The sequence below is a fragment of the Schizophyllum commune genome (assembly GCF_000143185.2).
Source record: "Schizophyllum commune H4-8 unplaced genomic scaffold SCHCOscaffold_10, whole genome shotgun sequence".
Classification (NCBI taxonomy): Eukaryota; Fungi; Basidiomycota; class Agaricomycetes; order Agaricales; family Schizophyllaceae; genus Schizophyllum; species Schizophyllum commune.
In genome coordinates, this window is record NW_026089547.1 from 1,755,557 (window position 1) to 1,776,332 (window position 20,776).

A 20,776-nucleotide genomic window follows, 5' to 3' on the forward strand; every position below is an offset into this window, starting at 1 on the left:
GGAAAAGACGCCCAGAAACTGAGTCGAAATTGAGTGGAACTTCGCCGTGATGGAATACATCAGGACAAGGAGGCAAATTTGCACGTATTTGTTCCGGGGGTCTGGATCAAGCCCGGGCCCCCGCCCGAGGGTTGTTTCTGCTCTTGTTCCTGATTTGTGCATATTCATCCAGAATTCCCTCCCGCGATGTCCGCCGCCCCCCCTACACACCGCATCGTCCCCGTCGCAGAGCTCGAGGGTACTCAGCTACTTCCTGAACTCGTCTGATCGCTCATCGTCCTGCAGGCCACGAAGATCGCGCCTGGCATGTAGCATGGAATCCCACCAAGCCTCTTCTCGCCTCCTGCTCAGCAGATAAAACAGTCCGGCTCTACGGTTATAGCGCGACCACTGACCCGGAGAGTCCGCTGAAATTTACACAAGTCACTACAATACCGACAGGTCACCTGAAGACCGTACGCGCACTCGCTTGGGCGCCTTCGGGCAACACGCTCGCCACCGCTTCATTTGATGCAAACATCGGAATTTGGGAGCAATCTATTGATGATGCGGACGACGAGGGCGCACCTAGCGCATCTGCAGAATGGGAGTGCGTCAGTCTGCTCGAGGGGCACGAGACGGAGTGCAAGAGCGTAGCATACTCGAGCTCGGGCACCCTCCTCGCGAGCTGCAGCCGCGACAAGACCGTCTGGGTTTGGGAAGGTGAGGGAGGCCGTAAAGACGAGCACGCTGTCTGCTCAACAACGCGTACTTCCAGTCCAGCCGGATGCGGACTTTGAGTGCATGGGCGTGCTCATGGAGCACACCCAGGACGTCAAGTGCGTCGCCTGGCACCCGTCTGAAGAGGTCAACCACCTCTCCCTCGCCTCCGCGCGGTCCTCGCGCTGACGCGCGCCGGCAGATCCTCGCCTCCGCGTCGTACGACGACACTATCAAGCTTTACGTGGACGACCCTGCGGACGACTGGTTCTGCTTCGCGACGCTCACCGGCCACTCCTCGACCGTCTGGTCGCTCGCTTGGGCGCCGCGAGGGAGCTACCTAGCCTCCGCCTCGGACGACAAAACGGTCAGGATCTGGAAGCGGGTAGCTGAGCATCAGTGGGTAGAGGCAGCTGTCATCGGCGGACATGGACGCAGCGTATATTCCGTGACCTGGGGCCCCGGGAAGAGCGACGATCCCCACAGTTTGGGATGGCTGGCTAGCGCGGGGGGTGATGGTGTTATCCGCGTCTTCGACATAATTGTGCGTACCCCTCAGCTCTTTTCTCTTTCCCTTTTCCTGGAATACCTCACATGAGAGGCATCATTCGTATTTCTGGTGGCGAGTGATCGTCAACCCCTCGCCGAGTCTCATCTATCTTCACTTGACTGATATGCGTTGCAGGAACCTGATGTCGCGTCCGAAAATCCGACTCACAGGCTCATCGCCGAATATTCTGATGCTCACGGCGTTCACGACATGAACGCCATAGCTTGGTGTCCGCGAGACGGCTTCCAGGACCTGCTCGCCAGCGCAGGCGACGACGGCGTCGCAAGAGTATGGCGAGTCGTACCTCTGTAAATTATGGTGGGTGTCCTGCTCTTCGATGCCACCCACACCCGGCTAACATTCCGGAGAGCAGTTGTCACATCATGTCACAGTTCGATTTCCGCCCGGCATTTCCGAAAATGGGGCCTACTGTTCTAATCAGAATCTAACTCTGGCCTAAGGGTTCCACGAACCAGCGCGAGCCTTACCATGATGCCTACCGACTCACTCTTACTGGTCTGTAGTGACGACACGACGAACGGATGTCGTCGAGGCGACTGTTCTTGTCCCGCCCCTCGCAAAATCAGAATCGGGCCCGCGTCTAATTCGTCTACGCGACTCCATTATCGGATGCCCGTCTGGCCAAACTTCGGCGCTTTCGCACATAAGGTAGGCTCCCAGAGGGTCCCGTGTTGAGGTTACAGGTAAGAGACGCCCGCAGTCTGCCACCTAGCGCGTCTGCCACCCTGCCCCGCGCGTAATCCATGTCCCTCGGAGAGCGTCATCCTCTCTTCATTGTGTATGTCGCCGCGCTCTTCCTGCGTGATGCATCAAATATATCTACCGCGCGCGGATCGGCGCCGGCGTTGATTGCCTTCGTGACAAGCATCTAGGTAGGCTTGTATGTCGGCCATCGAAGCGCTGTCGCGCGACGTGGGGTTGCCAGCAGCCCGCTCGACGCGCAGGCCATCCACGCCAGGCACTCTGCGCGTCGAGGCGGGATGGGACGCCGCGTCGAGCGCTGCAGCGATTTCCGGCAATCATGCTTTTGACATGGGAAGAAGATCATCGCCCTTCGGGGCTCCCTGGTCCTCCCCGAGGCGTTTGACGCTCTCATCTATCACAGAACCGCGCACACATATCACGTCCTCAGCTGCACGCCGCGGTGCCGTTGGTTGACTTGCTGCCCGCGAGCTCCGCTATCGAGGCCACCCACGCCCCAAGCGGGACGTGTCGCCTGGACGCCGCACTCGGGAGGCGCCGAGATTATCTGCGCGGCGAGCATCAACCCTGAGAGAGTGGCGGACGCGCAGGACGCGAACCTGCGCCTCGTGCCGCGCGCGGCTCAGGAGGCTGAGATGAGGTGCGATTGGCGCGTCCCTCCCCGGCGAAGTTCAACATCCGTTCACGTGGGCGAATTGGGTGACGTCGGCATTTGCCGGATACCCTCCCATTGGCCGCCTCTGAATTCCACCTCCTTGTCCCGCCCGCCGGCACACCAAGAACGAAAGCGGATTTCTTGCCGCCCTCTTGCTCCAGCGCAGTCCAGCGAGTCCACTTGCCGCCCGCCGGATGCGCGGACAAAGGCCAAGATTCGCTCCGCGGAAGTAGATTGGCGGCCATCCCAAGTATGGAATTTCATCCTGCGCTCCCCTCCAGCGCGAGCGAGAGAGAAATATTCCAGCGAGATTCCAACGACCCTGCAGCTCGTCCGCGTTGCCCGGCATTGTTGGTGGGACGTACAAGGGGACGCACGTGCGCCGGCGCCGACAAGGGAAGTGTTCCGTTAATTATCGGTTCAATTAAATGGGTACCTCGTTTTTCTATTATTCCGAATGGCTCAGTTCGCGCCGAGGTGCCGAGACAGGGCAACCGGACTGGACGTTCGAATCGCCGTCCTCCCCAGTACCAAGCGTCAGGATGTGTGCCCGCCGCCACCGGACTGCGACGCTTGCGACGGTCAACAGCAATAGGGACTTGATTTACGAATTGTTGAACGGTCACCTGCTTTTTTTCCTTGAAGTGCACTGTACTCGCGACCCAAAAGAGCTCGCAGTCGAGGGCTGCCTACGACTGGCTCTTCCAAGCTTCAGACCGAAGTGGAGTATCAGGTAGGCCAGCGAGCTCGTTCAGCACAAACAAAAGATCCGCTCCTTGCGAGAGAACGGCATAGAGCGCCGTCAGACTGATCAGAACATTCACCAGGTATCATCACCCCAGCTTCTCTCTGAATGGACCCGTTCAGACATCATCAGTACAGTACGTACACTCTACGCTCTAGCGTCTCGTACTGCCTACGCTTCAGCGGTCCCGTACAGTCTGCGCTTCGGCGTTCCGTAAAGTCTACGCTTGGCAGCCTGTACTGCACACACCCTAGCGTCCCGTACTTACCACCGTATTGCACACGACAAACACCGCGATCCATCCACACAACCCGTATATCAAGCTAAATAAAAGGCTCCCGAGCCTCGTCGAACCGGCTTCTACATAAGCCCGCTCGTACCACATTATTGCTGCATAGTGTACAGTGCATAGGAGTACATCAGTAAGGAGCTGTCGCGGTTAGGTAAGGTAGTCCGAGGTACCGTCGACCGCAGTAGGTGCCATCGACGATTAACCACAGCGAACGCCGCCGACCTCAGCCGGTACCACCGACCACGGCACGACAGGCACGCCGGTCCAGTGGTCTCCAACGCTCCAGCGCTCCCTGGGTGGCAAGAGATCCCTGGGTGGCAGGAGTGTCGAGAAACGGCAGCTGCCGCGGAGAAAGTGCCTGCCCGCGCCTGGGGTGAGGCGCGCGCGGCGTAGCGCCTGCGCATATGAAGCCAGCGAGGCCGTAACGTCAGCTGGCAGGCCTTCTCCAGGGTAGGCGTATGTGTTCGAGGACACCGGGCATGGAGCCTAGAGATAGGTCAGTAACTACTTAGGAGGACGTGGAGTGCGAAAGGGAGGGTGGAGCGGGTATGTGGTAGGGTAAGTGTACGAATCGGTCTGTCATGTCATGTCGCGCACGAGAATGCATGTCGTGTACGAGGAGGCATGTCGCGCACGAGGAGCCATGTCGTGCACGAGAAGGCATGTCGTATACGAAATAGCCAACCAAGAGATGAAGGGCACAAACTAGACGCACCGAAGAGGATAGCCGGCGCCCAGCCAGCTAGGATCATGGCTACTTCGGTGGTCCCAAAACAGGTCGGACTGCGCTGGCGCGCGACGTCGACGATTGTACTGACAGATGCGAGTACGTGGACGGTGCAGAACATCCTGGGAGGGGGGCGTCAGTTTCGCGGTAGTGTAGGATGGGTGGAGTAAGGATAGACGAGTGGTGGAGTAAGGATAGACAAGTGGGTGGCGTCAGGATAAACGAGGTCGAACGATGATAAGCGCTCGTTGACGGCTTCCACATACGGACGACTCCCACATACGAACGGCTCCCATATGCACCCAGACAAAACAGCTAGTGAATACGTACAACTGGAAGACAAGACAGCGCCAGATGATGGGGGCGAGCGAGGCCGGAGGCGGTCGCCGCGACCGGTGCGAGAGGCCTGGAAACCTGTGAGTGTCTAGGACTACGGGCCGACGTCAGGATCGGGATCGAGTGGTGCGTGAGGAGAGAGGAGGATGAGTGTAGCGAGAGGGGATCGGGGGAGGGGAGCTGCAGTCGGGAGACGGCAAGTGTGAGGTCACGGAGCGTAGTGATAGCAAATGGATGGTAGCATAGAATATGCAGAATATCACTCACGTCCGAGAGGCGAGCGCGTGAACGCCTGCAGCTGATGCCCCTCTGCATGGGGCGCGTCGTACGCGAGGCTATCCTCGTCGAGCGAGTCCTCGCCCATGCTCCCGCGCTTCAGGTCATCCTCCGCACCAGACTGCCCGCGCTCCCACTGCAGCGTCTTGTCCGAGTTCGTGCGCATGATCGAGGCTCGGATATCAGCGCAGGACGCGTCGCTGCCCTCGACGGTGTGGATCTCGGACCGCGACTCAGAGTGGGACGGACACTGCGACTCTGACTGACACTGGGATTGAGACCCGCTGCGCACGCGTGACCGCGAGCGCGGGTTCGCAAAGGTCGGGAACGTCTCCGACGTCGGCGAGTCGCACTCCGTGGTGTGCGCGGACGAACTCGCGGTGTCGAGCGGGATGTCCAGCGTCGGCTGCACATGAAACGAATGCGCGGTACTGACCCCGCCCGGCGAGCTCGCGGGCACGCTCTCCGAGTGCGCCGTGAGCGACTTGTGCTTCACATGCGCGGTGAGGCGGCGGAGCTTCGAGCGCGAGCGGCGCCGCTGGCCCGGGTTGGTGAGGTCCTGAGCGGCCATGAACTCCTGCTGCCACGAGCGCTGGATGTGCGCGTTCGTGCGCCAGACGCGGCGGATGGAGACGACGGTGAGGATGAGGCAGGGGAAGCAGGCGAGGAGGGGGATGCCGGCGTAGCCGAAGAAGCGGACCCTGGAGGTGAAGCGTCAGGACGCGAGCGATGGACGGCAGAATGAGGGGGGCAACGTGCCATATAGGATCGTTGGCGTCGCAGTGTATCGCGCCTGAAGGGCCGACTGCGTCAAAGTGGATGTACAGCCCCGTCTGAACCGCAGTGAGTAGCACGGGGAGCACGACTACCGGCATAATGTATATAGGGCGCCACTTGAGGGTACTGGACAGTGGATGGTCAGAGGAGTTGCAAGGGAGGCTCAGTACGCACTTGGTCTGCGATTCCCCCCATGTCTTCGGCTTGATCACACACATGGCGGTCGCGCAGGTGAATGTAACGGCGACGCCGGTCATCATGAAATCAGAGAGCGTGAACATAGTTGTTTGAACTGGGGGATGACTTGAGCGGAAGGGCGGGGAAAGTAAGGCAAGGTAGCGCACCGATGCAGAACGACTTTGGCATGAGGTGGGTATCCATGCGCCAGATCATACCTGTTGTAGCACGCGGTCAGCTAGCAACACGTTGTGTGCTGCGGGGGGACGCACCGAGGAGAAAAGTAACTTGCATGGTGGTGCAGGCGGCGAGGTATGCGAGCGGCGCCCACAGGTTCCCCAGCGCCCGGCCCACGGCCAAAAAGACGACCCAGCATACAAGAAGTCCTGCAATGCATGTGTTGAGGGAGGGCGCCTGATGCTGTGGCGCGAGGGGGACGTACCCACGGAGGAGAGAACAAACCAGAGTATGCGGATACCAAACGGCACCATCGCTACTGACCGAGGACTGGCCTCCAACGCATGCGGGAGAGGACAAGAGGCAGCAGAAAATGAATTCGTCCAATCAAGCGGACCTGAGCTGAGTGATGAGTGATAGGATGGGGGTAAGCAGTGATGGCGCCCGATGGAGTCTGCGCGTCAGCCGTTGCGGGCCTCGGTGGGTCTATGTTTGGTCGTCTGCGCTCTGTTTGTCCGCCCTCTGAGAATAACGGCACGGCCAGAAACGAAAGAACAATGGACAGCGGAAGGAAGAAAAAATGACAGGGTATGCGTCTGAGCGGCTGAAGAACGGGACCTGACTGCACGGAGTCAATTCTGGCGCCGGCTCCGGTCCGCGTGGCTGCCACGCGTCGCCGGAACTTCGTCGGCGGTTACCGTCGCCAGTCGGACAAATCGGCTGTCGTCAAGGCTGCTCGCTGATCGCCATCGTCGACTGCGAGCGTGCAGGGCTCAACGCCGCGCTCTGCGGAGGCCTCGAGCACCTCAAACACCTCTGGCGCAGCTCGCGGTGATGGGCGCAGTCGGCTCTCGAGGACCGGGGTAGACGATGGGCACCATCATCTTCGGTGGCGCACAAGTGGACTTCGCAATACAACTCAAGGACGAAAAGACCCACATTCGCTCATTGTCGAGACTTGGTCCCCCTACGGCGCTTCCACACCCGACTCCAGCTCCGCAAGTACCTTGTTAGTCCGCCCGAGGAAGTGCCTGAAGCCTGGTGGTGATGTTGAGCTTCCACGAAGCTTCCAGCATACCACACCGCGAGAGCGTCTTATGCTCAGGTTCTCAGCTTGAAGTCGCAGAACGAAGGTATATCCATTGTACACAGTATTACCACTTCATTATACCCAAATGTGCCAGGGCCAGAAGAAAGAGCGGCATAGAAAAAGAATGAAGTTAGTACAAGCGAACCATGTCGAAGACAAAGTTGGGAGACCTGGAGAGGGTCGGTCAGTATTCTCCTTCTCTCGCACTGATACTTCTCGAAGCGACTCACAAGAATTGACTGCCCGAAGACCCAGAGATAACGTTGATTGTAATGGTGTTCTGCGTGTTGCCGGTGTGGAGGACGCCGTCCGCTGAGATGTCATTCAGTCTCGTTCATCAGTTTGTGTAACTGGAGTGGAAGACTTACGAATGGCATACGAGTAGAGGATGTTCTAATAGAGGTGATCAGCCTCCTCTTCTCATCGGAGAAGACAAAGGACTCACATTCCCCCTCCACGTCCCCCTCGTCACGCCGCGCGAATCGGGCTGGTTGGGCGCGGACGGCGCCTTCCCGCTCCAGTCGTTCACCTGGACCGTGGGGCGACCACCTGCGAAGGCGAGCGTGGTGGCGATCTCGAGCGTGCGCGCGCCGCCTGTCAGGTAAGTTAGGTCGACGTGGCTCAGACGTAAGTTAGGTCGACGTGGCTCAGGCGTGGGGCGATGATTGGAGACTTCGCGCTCGAGTGAGTGATTGAGAAAGAAGGACTCACCCTGCCCCGACTGCAAGCTGAAGCGGATAGTCGTGGCGCCGACGTCCTGCCGAGGTTTAGTTAGCGACTTCATCTTTCGCACTGGTGCAAGACGCGTGAGTGCCAGGATAAGGGGCCAACCTCACCTTGAAGAGCGCCATGGGGAAGTAGTAGATGTTGTTCGTGCTGACAGTGTAATCCCTGCGAGCGCATCGTCAGTACCCATGTGACAGTTCAAGAAAGGCGTCGCATGTTCACCTGACCCAGTCGTGCATCCGGTTGTCGCTCGGGCTAGAAGCTATTGTCAGTTCCCACTCTGACACTCAGCACACGTCGCGGGCATACTGCATAGTCTCAATCATACTACGAAGGAACGTCAGCAACGCAATACCCCACCATCAGCAAAATCACATACTCAGCATTCAAGAAACCCCTCGGCGTCCCGTCGTACTCGCCGATTTGCCAGATCGCGCTCGGACGCTGCCCAGCGTCACATCGTCAGCTCCCCTCAAAACGATCTTCAAGGACGACTTTCGAAGCGATCTCGAAAGACATCCAACCACTCACCGCAATCGTCGACGCGATATTCGACGTCGCGAGGCCGCCGGCGCTGACGGTGACGCTTTGCGAGGCGACGGCGAGCTCGACTTCGTATACTGGGGGAGTTGTTAGATGTTTGGTCCTCGACGCATACTGCTAGAGGAGAGAAAACCAGACAGAACGTGACACTCACGCGTCATGGTGTACGTCCCGGGCTTCATGTACGGGCTCGTGAAGCGGCCGTCGGACGAGCGCGCGCGGACCCTAGAGGGGATGGTGTCAGCACTGGTGATTCCTTGAAGCGGCACGAGCTAGAGGTGTGCGACGAAGCAAGTAAACTCACCAATACTGCGCATCGCTATTCGCGAAGCCAATTACGATGTACTCAGCCTGACCCGAGGCGTAGCCGGACGCTTTGCCCGTGACGCGGCCACGCTGAGCCTGGGTGACAAGGCCCTGGACGTCGCCGATCCCTTCCCAGAAGGAGGTGTCTGTCAGACGAGCGGTTAGCGCAAGGGACCAAGTGAGTAGCGGACAAACATCAAAGTGGACGTGATGAGGTAAGCAATGAAGCTACTCACCAAGATCGCCAGACGGTGTCGAGCCGGTGGTGAAGGTGAGGGCGCTGCAGGTCGCGTTAGTATTCCCGTCTTCGAGGGAGAAAAACGCCACTTACTAAGGCCCATGCAGCCCCATCCGGTAGCTCTCCGTCTGTGTGTGGCCCGAGTTCATGTCTGATGCGAGTTCTGGTCAGCATACGTTCTTCCCTCCGTCCATCCAGAACATCCTCGCCCAATTCCCACTTCCCTCTCTCTTCCTTCTCTTCCCACTCTGCACTCCAAGACCGAAGACAACACAAAGGAGATCCCAACACTCACAGAAGTACAGCTCCTGCTGCGACCCGCCTTGGTTGTTGATATCTCTAAAGAACGGCCCACCCGAGGAGCCCTCGTACCCCGTGCCGGGGATGATCATGAACGCGCCGATGTTCGAGCCCGTGACGCCGTGCACCTGAGAGTGTTAGGTTAGCGGTGATGCTTGGATGAACCGTGGGACGATGTCTAAAGAGCCCCTAGACACTGGGCGTCGTCTAAAGAGACATCTTCCAACGCACCTGGTCATCGATATGCTGCCTGGAGGAGTAGAACTTGGACCTGGTCTGCCCATTGACGAGGAAGACATCGGAGCCCTCGATGGCGGTGCCGCCCTCCATCTCGGAGACGGCGTACCCGTTGGGGAGCGCGGACTTCTTGAGGCGGGCGATGAAGCGGAGCTCGCCGACGGAGGGCTCGGAGGAGGTGCTGGGGAGGGATCAGCATTGTACTTAGGCTTCGCAAAGCTGTTATGTGCTGAAGAAACAAGAGAGCTCACTAGGTCGCCATATGGATGCTAGGGTCGTTGTACTTGGCCACGTACTAGGGATAGTCAATTGAGCAGGAAGCTCGGACAGTCAAGCATCAAATAACGTACGTATTGCACAATCCCAGACGCCGTGCAGGTGATCTTGATGTAGTTGTCGTTGTGGCCTGTGCGGGTCTGAGTGGTTCGGTCAGTTAGGATCACACTCCTTGAGGGAAAGACAGTGTCTGAAGGATAGCAAACATCTGAACGAAAGCAAACGCACCCAACTGCAAGACGCGCCGATCCCGGACGCGATATGACTATGCTTGCTCGAGTCTTGCGCCTCGATGCCGTTGAACTTCATGGAGGTGATGTCCCCAGAGGTTTTGTCGACTGTGTGAGAGTTCAGTTTTTGATCTAATCCAGCAAGCATCGCTCTCAATCGTCCACCAAAGATCTCTCACTCACCCGTGAACACAAGGCCGCCAGACGTATCCACCACATAGTTGTTCCCGCTCTCAGTGAGCCCAAAGGCGCGCACGGAGAGCGCGAACAAGGCCGCGTATACGAGGCCGAGAAGGAAGGAGCGCGCCATCGTGCTCCTTGTGAGGGACGGATATGCAGCGAGGGAAGGGCGGAAGGGAAGGGTAGCGATACACGAGCTGGCGAGAGGTGAAGCGGGCAGCGATGGACGCTCACACACACCCATGTGCTCTTATATAGCGCCTGTTTCCCCGATATCGAGCCTGGCGAGGCACGGCGCGACGATGGCGACCACAGGGCGACTATCTGACGACCCCGGCGCGGTGGTCATGGGCCGCCGAGGACAACGCGGTGACCAGAATTCTCGGATCACACGCGTCGGGATCATCACGCTCGGGAGGGCCTGTTGTCGCCGAGCAGGGCGTTAGGGACATGTTGTAGATGAAGTGGTCCTACAGGTCCCCCTTGCAGCCCCTCGCACGCGCTAGAAAGTCAATTGATTCTCGGGGACGTACTGCTGGGCGTTGGGGCAGGTGAGTGGGGCGCGGGCCGGTACGTACCTCAACAGAGGACGCGTGCGCAAGTGAGGCGTGAGGCGTGCTCGGGCCCAGCGTGCAGAAGCGGAGGTCGCATGCGGAGACGGTGTGGTTATTGCCAGGCACGCGGCTAGAAGAGCTTTTGTCGGGTTATTCGAGGGAAATCAATGTCGAGAACGGGCTTTCGGTCCCAATGTGCGCTGTATGTGGGACCTCAATGAGTGGTGCTGTACTTCTGCCCGCATCGCTGTATTGTCGAGGGCTGGCTATATGGCCCGGTATCTCGGAAGAGCCTCTGCATCGCAAGGAAGATAGTCGCTCATCGGGGCGAGCCCGAGGAGGTCTGGATTGTCTTGTTTTCTCCGGGCGCTCTGAAGAGCCGCGAGGGATCTATGGCAACAGCTAAATGGATTCGTTACCATCTCCGTCGTTTACAGGCGCCGAGCCAGATTTGTGGATATCGAGAGAACACATCGCCTTGACACGAGCAACGGTGAAGGCAAGAGCCAAGGCGAGCCGCGGGCGGAGGATCCTGCCTGTCCCGGCCCGACCGCCGCAGATAAGATAAGATCGGCAATCTTGAAGTTCATGCAAAGATGACTTGATCGCTGGACGAGTCAGTCACCCTATCCCTCCCCCCATAACTACCGCGATGCCTATCCACGGACTCCCCCCATCCACTACACCCATGAAGCCCGCGCACTTCAACATCGAAAACGCCGTGCGGCCGAACATCCTCGCGCTGCACCCTTACCGCTGCGCGCGGGACGACTACCAGGAGGGCATACTGCTCGACGCGAACGAGAACTCCTTGGGGCACTCCATTCCCTCGGGGCAGTCATTACCGCAGGAGATCCAGGACACCCTTGCCTTGAACCTGCACCGCTACCCCGACCCCTCTCACCGCGCGATCAAGGAGCGCATCGCGGCGCTTCGTGGGCTACCTGGGCCCGAATATGTCTTCCTGGGTGTGGGGTCGGACGAAGTCATTGACTTGTTGATGCGGATATGTGTGGCGCCGGGGAAGGAGAAGATATTGACGACGCCGCCGACGTATGGGATGTACGCGGTTTGTGCGCAGGTGAATGATGTGGGGGTCGTGAAGGTCCCTCTCGAGTTGAGCGGCGCGAATGGCGAGGGGGGCGAGCGTGGACGCTTCAGTCTCAATGTGGATGCGGTGAGTGACTTCGTTCCCTGCGCCTCATACTCGACCACCCCTTCTCAATTCATCCCCTCACAGATCAAACAAGCCGTCGCCGCCGACCCATCCATCAAGCTCATCTTCCTCTGCTCCCCTGGAAACCCCACCGGCACCTCCCTCTCCCTCTCCTCCATCCGTGAGCTCCTCGAGTACGAACCCTACAAGGGCGTTGTCGTCGTCGATGAGGCATACGTCGACTTTGCCGGCGACGAGACGAGTGCGGTCAGCCTTGTACGCGAGTACGCGAACGTCTGTGTGATGCAGACGCTCAGCAAGAGCTTCGGGCTTGCGGCCATCCGGTGCGTGTACCCACCGAGCCATGGTACAACCACTTCCTGACGTCCCCTCCCCAGCCTCGGTCTTGCCCTCGCCCAACCACCGCTCATGCAAGTCCTCTTCAACACCAAAGCGCCCTATAACATCTCCACCCCTGCCGCGCACCTCGCCCTTTCCGCCCTCTCCGACGACGCCCTCGCCGCTATGCGCGCCAAAGTGGCCACGCTCACCGCGTCCCGCGCGAAGTTGCTAGAGAGCCTGAAGGCGCTGAAGGACGTTGGCCTGGCACCCGCGATCGGCGGGAACAACGCGAACTTCGTCATGGTGCCCGTGCTCGCGAAGGATGGCTCCGGGAAGCCAGACAATGCAAGGTCGGAGAAGATCTACAAAACCATGGCCGAAGAACACGGCGTCGTCGTGCGCTTCCGCGGTAGGGAACCCGGGTGCGAGGGCTGCTTGCGGGTAACGGTGGGCACGGAGGAGGAGAATGGGGTGCTAGTAAGGAAGTTGCGGGAGGTGATGGAGGCGATATAGAAGCGCGCTTGCATTCGTGTCTCCGAGACCAGACATCGGAAGTTCTGTAAATGTTGATAGTGCGCTGTACCCATTAGACCGCATCTTCCCTTACATATAGACCGCTTTTTGGGGCTCATTTATGAAGTTCAACCGTGACGCCCGCACGTGCCCTGACGCGGGATGAGTCAGTTACGCAGCGCGTCGCGACGCGGGTGGGCGGGTTTTCGTCTCATCTTGCCTCTTTCCTCTTCTCATCTTTCCCTCCCCCTTCCCCTCACACAATACTTTCCCTCGATCCCCCTTCCCCTCCTCACCAGCCTCGCCTCACTTCCAACTTCTACCACAGTCATGTCCACCCTCCCTCCTACCCTCGAAACCATAATCCCCAAAGATACCTCACCCGAGTCCTGGATTGAGCACTCCGTCGGCGGCACGCAGCATCCTTGGATGGACCCGCGTCCTTTCAAGGGCTATACGAATGCGTTTATCGTAAGGGATGGGAAGGTTAGTAGGACGGATACTATAGCTAATCCCATGCGTACTATGCTACACAATGGTACCTTATATATATCGGACTAAGCACACCCCTCTCACTCAGATCCTCCTCGGCATGAAGAAACGCGGCTTCGGGATTGGCAAGTACGATCGCTCTCATTTCTCTATCTGGACCCTGGTTGAGCGGATGATATAACAGGATAAATGGGTTCGGTATGGCGCGCGGTCATCATCGCCTGTTGGCTTCCGTCTCATACAATACCCATTCAACCCAGGCGGCAAAGTCGAGCCCGAGGAGAGCTCGCGAGATGCGGCGATTCGGGAGATGGAGGTGTGTACGTCCCCCGAGTCGTCACTGACGGCCAGAAAGAGAAGAAGAACGTAAGCAGCATGCTGACGCCGCTCTCAGGAAGAATCCGGCATACGCGCACCGCTCGAATGGGCGGGGACGCTCCTTTTCTTCCTCGAGGGCGTAGAAAAGGTCTTCCACTGCGATGTGTATCGCGCGGAGACGTTTGAGGGGGAGGTTGTAGAGTGCGTGAATAGGCATTTCACCACATCCTCTTAGACGTCCAGAATAAACGTGATGTGCTGATAATTCTTACTTACTCATCCAGGACAGAGGAGATGCGCCCCGCCTGGTATTCCGTCGACGACATCCCATACGCACAGATGTGGGAGGACGACCCCTACTGGCTGCCTCTTCTCGTCGCCGGCACACCGTTCATCGGGCGCGCGGACTTCGACGCGAAGCCAGGGGCGGAGGGCGAATTTGTGATGAGGAGATGGTGGGTAGGGAAGCGTGAATGAATGAGAGTTCGGGCACGAAGGATTACACGCGAGGTACTCAAGGTAGGAAATATGCTTCAAGGAAGTCCTACGACAACTGAGAAGCGATCGTCAGCATATAGAATAGACAATGGTCAAAGAGGGTGAGATACCCACGTATAGACGTCCCGGTACGCTTGAAGGAGATCTAGAAAATCCGCATCAGTACCCTGTCAATCCCAACTCCAAAGCATTGCGCCAACCCCAGCTCAGACATGTAGAAATATGTATCTTCATAAGCCACTCACCTGATATACGTCGTTCGTCAACACCAAGACATCCCCATGGACCATGCCCACGCTCAGGTCAGTCGCCTTCTTACCAGTGTCGGTAGCCTTCTTCCCTGTCTCTGCAGCCTTCCCCTTCGTACCCGACGGCTGCTCTTCCTCCGCGTCTTGATTGTCTCCGTCCTCGTCCTCCGCCCTGATCCTGAACGAGTCCTTTACAGGGCAGTACTTGCCCTTCATAGGAACGAGCCTGCTATTCGTGATCGTCAACCGCGCGTCGCATCCGAGGCACAGCACGACGACAGGATGTTTCGTGGCGTTCAAGGTATCAGCAAGCTGTAGAGGATCAGTCAGGCGGCGAACGCCAGCGAGGAGTGAATACGTACCTTCCTCGAGCCAGCACCGATGCCCGCGATGCAAAAGAGTCGGCGGATTGGGAAGTTCGTCTCTTCGTCTGTGTACTCGTACGCGCGGTCGATGAGGTGGTTATGCAAGCGCCGAGCAAGGCTTTCGGTGGTCGTGACCTTCTCCTCATTGGACATCGTCTGTTGGCCTCCCTCTGATGACACGGGCGCAACAGACAGCTCGCAGCGAAAGACTGGCGCTTAGGTGAATGCATAGCCAATCGAAATGTGAAGGCCACGTACTGTTGTCCGACACCCTGGAGCGCCGCAGGTCCGCATACCGCTGCACATCCAGGAAGAGCTGGTCCGCATTTGACTGCAGCGAGCGCATGTTGCAGGTGAAGATGTGAGTGGCGAGGAGCGTCCCTACACGAGAAGCGCTCTCGTATATGTCCATCGGGTCGTCTACGACTGTTGGCTCATCCTTCTCCGATGTGATGGCCTCAGCTAATGCGGACGGCATCGCACTACCCAACTCCTTGACGGGCATCTGCCGACTTTCGCGCACTTCGACGATGCGCATGCCATCCTCAGCCTCTGCCATGAACGACTGCACCCCGCTCGGGTACACTGAGACGGGTTGAGCCAGCGGTAGGGTATCACGCGGGTCGCGCACGTCGTCGAGGCGCAAAGCATAGCCCACGTAGGTGGGTTTTTGGTCCGCTGGCTCGAAGTCGGGCGAGGCAGCGGCCTCCTCCTTGAGTTCGGTGCATACCGTCGCGCAAGCAGCACTTGCGCACGCTCGACGTCGCATGCAGAGCTGCAGATTGATGCGCCCACACCGCCGACAGCACCATCCGGAGGGGAAGGTTTCATCCGATAGGCAGTGACCTACCCGCGGCACGAAGGAGACGGGATAGACGCCTCTGTCGTCTTCAGAAATTGAAGGGTCGGGGTCGCGGTCGCCTGGGAAGACCGACATTGCGGCAGGCGACAAGTACGAAAGCCATGTCCGCGCCATGGCTGCCATAGAGTCTGAAGGAGGATCATCCGCGCCGGTAGTGGATGGCCCTAGTTGTTGCGACGTTGATGTTGCTGAGGGCAATTCGGAGGAATCGTCAACCGTCGTCGGCGTTGGTGCATGTGTCGGGAGCTGGTCTGGTACCCACCACGGCCGTCGAAGGTCTTCGTTGCCGAGAAACCTCTCGCCACCTCCCACCCATCGGAGCGTCATCGTCCACTGAACGCTTCCATTCGTACGACCGCCGCGATCGACGGCCGTGAATGGCTCGCCGTCCGGACCGCGTGCGATCTTGTCCTGGGAGCTGTTATGAGCTGACATGCAGGCTGGGCGGAATGTTGATAGGACTACTTACCTGCATTTCAGCCAGATGGAACAGCCCCAGAAAGCAGTACGCATACTCTTCCGGAACAAGCACATGCCAGCAAGTGGCCAACGTCGCTCGAGATGCCACTAGCAAAACAGGATACTGCTGGATCCACGCCTCTTGCAATGCGGCAATGTCAGGAGGCAGATATTTCGGCAACTGCATCTCTGGGATAGACGTCTTTTCCATCTGACATGGAGGATTTTCAATTTGCGCAACAGCCAGGTCGCCGCCAGGCGTGACTTCGTCGAGCACGCGTGCGTCAAGTGGTTGAAAGTCAGAAAGCGCGTGGTGCCACAGTGCCGTTAGAATTTCGGACGCGTATACCAAGGGTACGATCGGTAACTTCGTCGTCATCGAAGGAGGATACTTGAGCTCGTCACCTTCAGTTAGTGGATCTTCAGGTACAGCAAGGCCATGAACGGTTTCGGCCTCTGGCGCTCCTTGAGACTCTTGGATCTCCAACTGTGTGGGAACGGCGGTCAGGTGTTCTGAGGCATGCTCAGCTCCGGATGGAAGGGATGACCTCGCGTCATTCGCTTGTATTGTCTACAATGGAGTCAAACCTATTCCACGAAGTCTTCATTCACAGATTGCTCACCTCAGTCATCGACTCGGGCTCAGAATGACGCTCAGTACACGGAGTCAAGGGTATTCGCGGCAAAGTCGCCATTTCCAGTCCATCGGGCGCCAAATGTGGCAAAGCAGCGCCGTCGCAAGAGAATTTCCTCGAGCTAACTTCTGTTTGAGCACATGTAGGGACAAGTACATGAACGACGTACATAGTAAGCTTGCAACACAGCGGGCTTCCCTGGTCCACGGATACCTGGATCCTCTCTTCATCCAGCACAATCACCGGCATGTAGTCCACCATGGTCGAGATTGGAGTACTCGTCGGCTTCGTGCCGAACAACTCTGGAAGTACGGCGTGGAGATCGGCCTTGTTCTACGCACTCGGTTAGTCGGGGCGCCTGAGAGTTAGAATTGTACCACGCACACTAGCCCATATCCTCGGCCGCAGCTCTGCAGCACAAGTCAAGCCATCCTGCGCAGATGGCATCGTACGTGTCGGGCCCAGCCTCGGTGGGAGCCAGCGGGGCCCATCTTCCGAGGCCGTCGACGTCGCCGCCGGCCCCTCTCTTCGCCTCTTCCTCGGTGCATCGTCGGTTGGGACAGGTTCGGCTTTGCGCTTGTGCAGGTCAGTGCGTCTGCGTGCGCTTGGGAGTGCGGCAGGGTCTAGGGGTCCGCTGGCAGAAGGGCCCAGAGGTTCGCTAGCGGAAGGGTCTGGCGCGCCACTTTCTCGAGGAGCGGGCGAGATGATTCTCCACGCAGGCTGAGGACCGTCTAGAGCGTCCAAAGTCACTGCACTCGACGATGCGACCGCATTGACGCGTGAAACAACCTAACCGAGCACATTAGACACGTCGTGGGGATAGATATGTGACGCACCTTACGCGACGCGATCGGTGCGTCCTTCCGTTTCGTGGTGCTCCCCATCGGTCTACCCCGTGGTCGCCTCGTCGGTAGGGGAGCAGAGAGCTTGGAGGGGTTTGCGGGAGGCTGTATGGCGGTCGGCCGGGCCTTCCACTGCTTGCGGCGACTCGAGTCGGAGGAGGGGATCGTAATTCGCAGCGCGGCCGACTCGGACGTTGTCGACGTGCTGAGAGCTTCGGCACCCTCAGCAACGGAGGGGGCAGGGCTGCTCGGTCGTGAAAGGCTGGTCATGAGCGAGGGGAACTTCACGCACCATGGTGTGATTGAACCCATCTCGCTTGTGCCGATCGGGGCAGGTGCACTGGGTTCGGGTTCCATGATGCTAGTCTGTCAGCCTCGATAAACTGGTGAGCTTGCTGTGCACGAGAGAGGGGACAAGGTGGGAAGACACTTTAGTGCCAGAGATGCATCGCGGGAGAACTTGATTTCGAGGGCATCGAAGTGCGGGAGTTTCCCATTGGGAAATTCACGAGCTTCGGGAAAGCAATGGCCTGGGCTTTAGCATCAGGTGCATACAGTACCATACAAATGGTCCTCTCTTGGTGATCTCAAGAAGTCACAGCACTGAAAGTCAACATGGAAGGCAGAAGAGAGTTTCTGGTGCAACATGGTGGTTCAAGACAAGAAAGAACATAGGGCATCACACGTGTGGTCATAAAGAAGCCTAAATAGGACTCTGAAAGCACCACACCCCCACACACATGGACAAGGACTGCCAATACATCCTTTGACGCAGAAGCTACTATGATACACAGAACAGACAATCCAGGCATCCACAGTGACTTATCGAAAATCTGGCAATTGTCCCTGTACCCTACGAAAACACCTTCGTCGCCTTCTTCACCGGGGTATCACCTACCAGCACCGAGCCTAGCTCCTTCTCCTTCTTCGCCTTCTCCTTCGCGCGTGTATCCTCCACCATCGGTGTTAGACTTCGACCACTGACGCCAGGCGTCAACCCCCGACTCCCTGGCGTCAACCCCCTACTCCCCGGCGTCACCCCGCGACTCCCCGCCGCCTCCCCCTGCACCCGCGCACTCCTCCCCGGCCGCAAGATGCGACTCATGCTCACCTCCCTGCTGATCTCGCGCTTGCGCTTCACGCCCGCGCCCGCCGCGCGGTCGGCCTCTTCCTGCGCGAGGGACTGGGAGAGAGAGAGCGAGCGGGCGCGGGCGAGTTGCCGGGCGTGGGATTGGGAAGAGGAAGTGCGGGATTGGGAAGAAGATGCATGAGACTTTGCAGAGGAAGTGTTAGGTTTGGAGGAGGATGCGCGCAGGTTGGCCGATGAGGAGGTACGGGCGACTCCTGAGGATGACGAGGTCCGCGCGAGAGAGGATGATGTCCTCGCCAGTGAGGCCGCGCGACTTGGGGGCAGCGAGGGCGCTGGCGCTCTGCTCGACGCCCGACTAAGCGTCGGCGCCCGACTTGACGCGCGACTCAACGTCGGCGCGCGCACCGTCTCCTCGTCGTCCTGCCATTCATCCGGATCGCTCGAGAGCCTGTCACCGAAGCTGGATGCGCGGGATTTTGAGCGCGCGCGGTCGGAGCGATCGTCGTGCGTTTGTGATCTAGTTGAATACGAGTCGAAGGGATCGTCGAACGCCTGCGAGCCGAAGGGGTCATCTTCGTCGTACGTCTGCGAACGTACTCGCTGTGCCTGCGATCCGGCGAATACGTCGTCGTCATACGTTTGCGACCGTCCCCGCTGCGTTTCCGACCGTCCTCGCTGTGCCTGCGACCCGCCAAACACCCCCTCATCCTCGCTCTCCTCGTCCGAAAAGGGCGAGTGCGGGAAGACCTTGCTACGAAGCAGAGCGCAGAGTTCGGGGAGAGTGGATTTGAATCTGGGGGAGGGTGGTTAGTTGACGCGTTAACGACAAGAAATCGCAAGCGAGAAGGCAGCAGAATCTTGGCACTTACAACGGCTCCACTACATCCTCGCAGAACACCTGCATCCAGTCGCGCTCGTCGTCCTGCCTAGCCTTGCCGTTACCCACTTGTCCACCCTTGCTCGCCTTCGCTCTTAGCCCTGCAGGCATCGAATCCACCGCAGGCCTCCCATCCTCCAGCCCTCGCACAAGCTGCCACATCGAGAGCTTGTCCATGAAGGCTTCCAGGTAAACTTCGGGTGCCAAAGGTGCGGGTTCGGGGGATTTGCGCCGGCGTTTGCGAGGGAATGTTTGGGAGGGGGTCGAGACAGAGGCGACCTTGTCCTGAGAGGCGGACTTGTCGTTCGCAGGCTCCACTCGCCTGCGCTTACGCGGGGACAACAAGATATCCTGCTGCATCGCCGCGGCGTGCTTCTTGGCTGGGCTGGCAATGGGGTCGGCGGAGGGCGAGGGCGGGAGGGAGAGCTTGAAGAGGTAGAGGAGGATTTGGATCTGGGCTCTGTCGGGTGCATTGTCAACACCACTGATTCGGGCAGCATGAAGGAAGAGGCATCACGCACTCGCGCCGCTCCATGCGGTTCAGCCATCGTGTTTGCCATTGCGCGTCGGCGTCCTCGTTAGGTTCGGGGTTGTTTGATTGCTGGCTGCTAGAGCGATGTTGCTGGCCGCCGGAGGCTTGTCCACTAGACGCTGCCTCATGCTTCTCGTGCTCGTAGGCGAACCACATCATGGCCTCTTCGGCTTCGCCCGCGCCGCCGCCCTCGGCGAGGATCGCGGTGAGCTCGGTGTGGTATTTGTGTGCCGCAGAACGCGCAGTAAGCAGTAGAGGTTCTATGAGCGCGTGTAAGGGGTGAGGGGTATTGTTGTCATCAGGGCTAGCGTATGTGATGCGTCGTAAGGCATGGAGGAAGCCGTGGAGGGGCATGATCGACTGGGGTGAGGTAAATTGAGCATATACGCAGCGCTACAGGCAGTATTACGCACCTCTGGTAGCCATAAGTACTGCAAGTACGTTCGCGCGATGAAGCTCTCTGCGTCCAGCGATTCACCTCGCGTCTTCTGCTTCACCTGATTATCCTCCTGACCGGCTTGCTCATCGCTCTGGCCGATGTCGTTCCAGGGCACGTCCTTCAGAATCTGTTTCTCCTGTGTAGCCGTCCATGCTATGTTATCTCCCGCCGACAGAGCATAGCGCAGAGGATTGACGACCGTCATCGCTGGCCGTCGTCGTTCGTGTTGAGTTCGCTGATGTCACAAAGTCATTTGATGTGACTGCGCGCGTCCGTGACAGGAACGTCCGCGGC

The 20,776-nt window shown here is 58.7% G+C and overlaps 8 protein-coding genes across 8 annotated transcripts; 3 read left to right on the plus strand and 5 right to left on the minus strand.

Moving 5' to 3' along the window:
- Positions 1–151: 151 nt before the first annotated feature.
- SCHCODRAFT_02637801 (WD40 repeat-like protein) lies at positions 152–2,024 on the plus strand. The gene is made up of 6 exons (XM_003028812.2): positions 152–238; positions 286–702; positions 758–846; positions 902–1,243; positions 1,385–1,567; positions 1,623–2,024. Exons 1-5 carry the CDS (start codon positions 187–189, stop codon positions 1,559–1,561), a joined length of 1,077 nt encoding a protein of 358 aa, XP_003028858.2. The 5' UTR covers positions 152–186; the 3' UTR covers positions 1,562–1,567; positions 1,623–2,024.
- Positions 2,025–3,629: 1,605 nt separating this feature from the next.
- On the minus strand, positions 3,630–4,153 carry SCHCODRAFT_01334098 (uncharacterized protein). Its single transcript, XM_050341465.1, has one exon. It carries the CDS (start codon positions 4,066–4,068, stop codon positions 3,757–3,759), a length of 312 nt encoding a protein of 103 aa, XP_050198632.1. The 5' UTR covers positions 4,069–4,153; the 3' UTR covers positions 3,630–3,756.
- A 25-nt stretch (positions 4,154–4,178) lies between these two features.
- Positions 4,179–5,132, minus strand: SCHCODRAFT_02063320 (uncharacterized protein). Its single transcript, XM_050341657.1, has 3 exons — positions 4,995–5,132; positions 4,722–4,797; positions 4,179–4,513 (listed from the first exon to the last, which is right to left on the minus strand). Exons 1-3 carry the CDS (start codon positions 5,089–5,091, stop codon positions 4,249–4,251), a joined length of 438 nt encoding a protein of 145 aa, XP_050198633.1. The 5' UTR covers positions 5,092–5,132; the 3' UTR covers positions 4,179–4,248.
- Positions 5,133–5,236: 104 nt separating this feature from the next.
- SCHCODRAFT_02511858 (uncharacterized protein) lies at positions 5,237–6,448 on the minus strand (the record flags this gene model as incomplete). Its single annotated transcript, XM_050343259.1, has 7 exons — positions 5,237–5,377; positions 5,440–5,704; positions 5,739–5,906; positions 5,955–6,072; positions 6,125–6,175; positions 6,230–6,343; positions 6,400–6,448. The coding sequence occupies 7 exons, from the start codon at positions 6,446–6,448 to the stop codon at positions 5,237–5,239; spliced, it is 906 nt and encodes a 301-aa protein (XP_050198634.1).
- Positions 6,449–7,015: 567 nt separating this feature from the next.
- Positions 7,016–10,390, minus strand: SCHCODRAFT_02713063 (polysaccharide lyase family 4 protein; the record flags this gene model as incomplete). Its single annotated transcript, XM_050347051.1, has 19 exons — positions 7,016–7,394; positions 7,455–7,536; positions 7,593–7,617; positions 7,670–7,818; positions 7,936–7,981; positions 8,061–8,115; positions 8,173–8,205; positions 8,330–8,394; positions 8,482–8,570; positions 8,648–8,718; positions 8,798–8,945; positions 9,036–9,079; positions 9,131–9,200; positions 9,393–9,465; positions 9,569–9,755; positions 9,826–9,869; positions 9,925–9,990; positions 10,079–10,188; positions 10,264–10,390. The coding sequence occupies 19 exons, from the start codon at positions 10,388–10,390 to the stop codon at positions 7,355–7,357; spliced, it is 1,524 nt and encodes a 507-aa protein (XP_050198635.1). The 3' UTR covers positions 7,016–7,354.
- Positions 10,391–11,424: 1,034 nt separating this feature from the next.
- SCHCODRAFT_02637813 (histidinol-phosphate aminotransferase) lies at positions 11,425–12,943 on the plus strand. Its single transcript, XM_003028811.2, has 3 exons — positions 11,425–11,991; positions 12,055–12,314; positions 12,369–12,943. Exons 1-3 carry the CDS (start codon positions 11,467–11,469, stop codon positions 12,823–12,825), a joined length of 1,242 nt encoding a protein of 413 aa, XP_003028857.2. The 5' UTR covers positions 11,425–11,466; the 3' UTR covers positions 12,826–12,943.
- Positions 12,944–13,042: 99 nt separating this feature from the next.
- Positions 13,043–14,405, plus strand: SCHCODRAFT_02637817 (uncharacterized protein). The gene is made up of 7 exons (XM_050345990.1): positions 13,043–13,311; positions 13,406–13,446; positions 13,502–13,515; positions 13,578–13,633; positions 13,712–13,836; positions 13,920–14,154; positions 14,207–14,405. The coding sequence occupies exons 1-6, from the start codon at positions 13,156–13,158 to the stop codon at positions 14,110–14,112; spliced, it is 585 nt and encodes a 194-aa protein (XP_050198636.1). The 5' UTR covers positions 13,043–13,155; the 3' UTR covers positions 14,113–14,154; positions 14,207–14,405.
- A 302-nt stretch (positions 14,406–14,707) lies between these two features.
- SCHCODRAFT_02602164 (uncharacterized protein) lies at positions 14,708–20,687 on the minus strand (the record flags this gene model as incomplete). The annotated part of the gene is made up of 14 exons (XM_003028489.1): positions 14,708–14,955; positions 15,005–15,458; positions 15,597–16,019; positions 16,078–16,638; positions 16,691–16,823; positions 16,872–17,035; positions 17,087–17,491; positions 17,539–17,788; positions 17,837–17,910; positions 18,443–18,727; positions 19,040–19,427; positions 19,504–19,971; positions 20,033–20,403; positions 20,457–20,687. 14 exons carry the CDS (start codon positions 20,685–20,687, stop codon positions 14,708–14,710), a joined length of 4,455 nt encoding a protein of 1,484 aa, XP_003028535.1.
- Between the last annotated feature and the right edge of the window lie 89 nt (positions 20,688–20,776).

Excerpts from the sequence above, each read along its gene's own strand:
- SCHCODRAFT_02637801 (XM_003028812.2), top strand. The coding sequence starts at position 187 with ATGTCCGCCGCCCCCCCTACACACCGCATCGTCCCCGTCGCAGAGCTC. Across the intron at positions 847-901 it reads CCTGGCACCCGTCTGAAGAG|ATCCTCGCCTCCGCGTCGTA; the intron begins GTCAACCACCTC and ends GCGCGCCGGCAG. Across the intron at positions 1,244-1,384 it reads TCCGCGTCTTCGACATAATT|GAACCTGATGTCGCGTCCGA; the intron begins GTGCGTACCCCT and ends TATGCGTTGCAG.
- SCHCODRAFT_02637817 (XM_050345990.1), top strand. The coding sequence starts at position 13,156 with ATGTCCACCCTCCCTCCTACCCTCGAAACCATAATCCCCAAAGATACC. Across the intron at positions 13,312-13,405 it reads TTATCGTAAGGGATGGGAAG|ATCCTCCTCGGCATGAAGAA; the intron begins GTTAGTAGGACG and ends CCTCTCACTCAG. Across the intron at positions 13,634-13,711 it reads CGGCGATTCGGGAGATGGAG|GAAGAATCCGGCATACGCGC; the intron begins GTGTGTACGTCC and ends CGCCGCTCTCAG.
- SCHCODRAFT_01334098 (XM_050341465.1), bottom strand. The coding sequence starts at position 4,068 with ATGCGCAGGCGCTACGCCGCGCGCGCCTCACCCCAGGCGCGGGCAGGC.
- SCHCODRAFT_02637813 (XM_003028811.2), top strand. The coding sequence starts at position 11,467 with ATGCCTATCCACGGACTCCCCCCATCCACTACACCCATGAAGCCCGCG. Across the intron at positions 11,992-12,054 it reads TCAGTCTCAATGTGGATGCG|ATCAAACAAGCCGTCGCCGC; the intron begins GTGAGTGACTTC and ends ATCCCCTCACAG. Across the intron at positions 12,315-12,368 it reads TTCGGGCTTGCGGCCATCCG|CCTCGGTCTTGCCCTCGCCC; the intron begins GTGCGTGTACCC and ends TCCCCTCCCCAG.
- SCHCODRAFT_02063320 (XM_050341657.1), bottom strand. The coding sequence starts at position 5,091 with ATGGGCGAGGACTCGCTCGACGAGGATAGCCTCGCGTACGACGCGCCC. Across the intron at positions 4,798-4,994 it reads CACGCGCTCGCCTCTCGGAC|GCCTCTCGCACCGGTCGCGG; the intron begins GTGAGTGATATT and ends ACAGGTTTCCAG. Across the intron at positions 4,514-4,721 it reads CGCTGTCTTGTCTTCCAGTT|GATGTTCTGCACCGTCCACG; the intron begins GTACGTATTCAC and ends CCCCCCTCCCAG.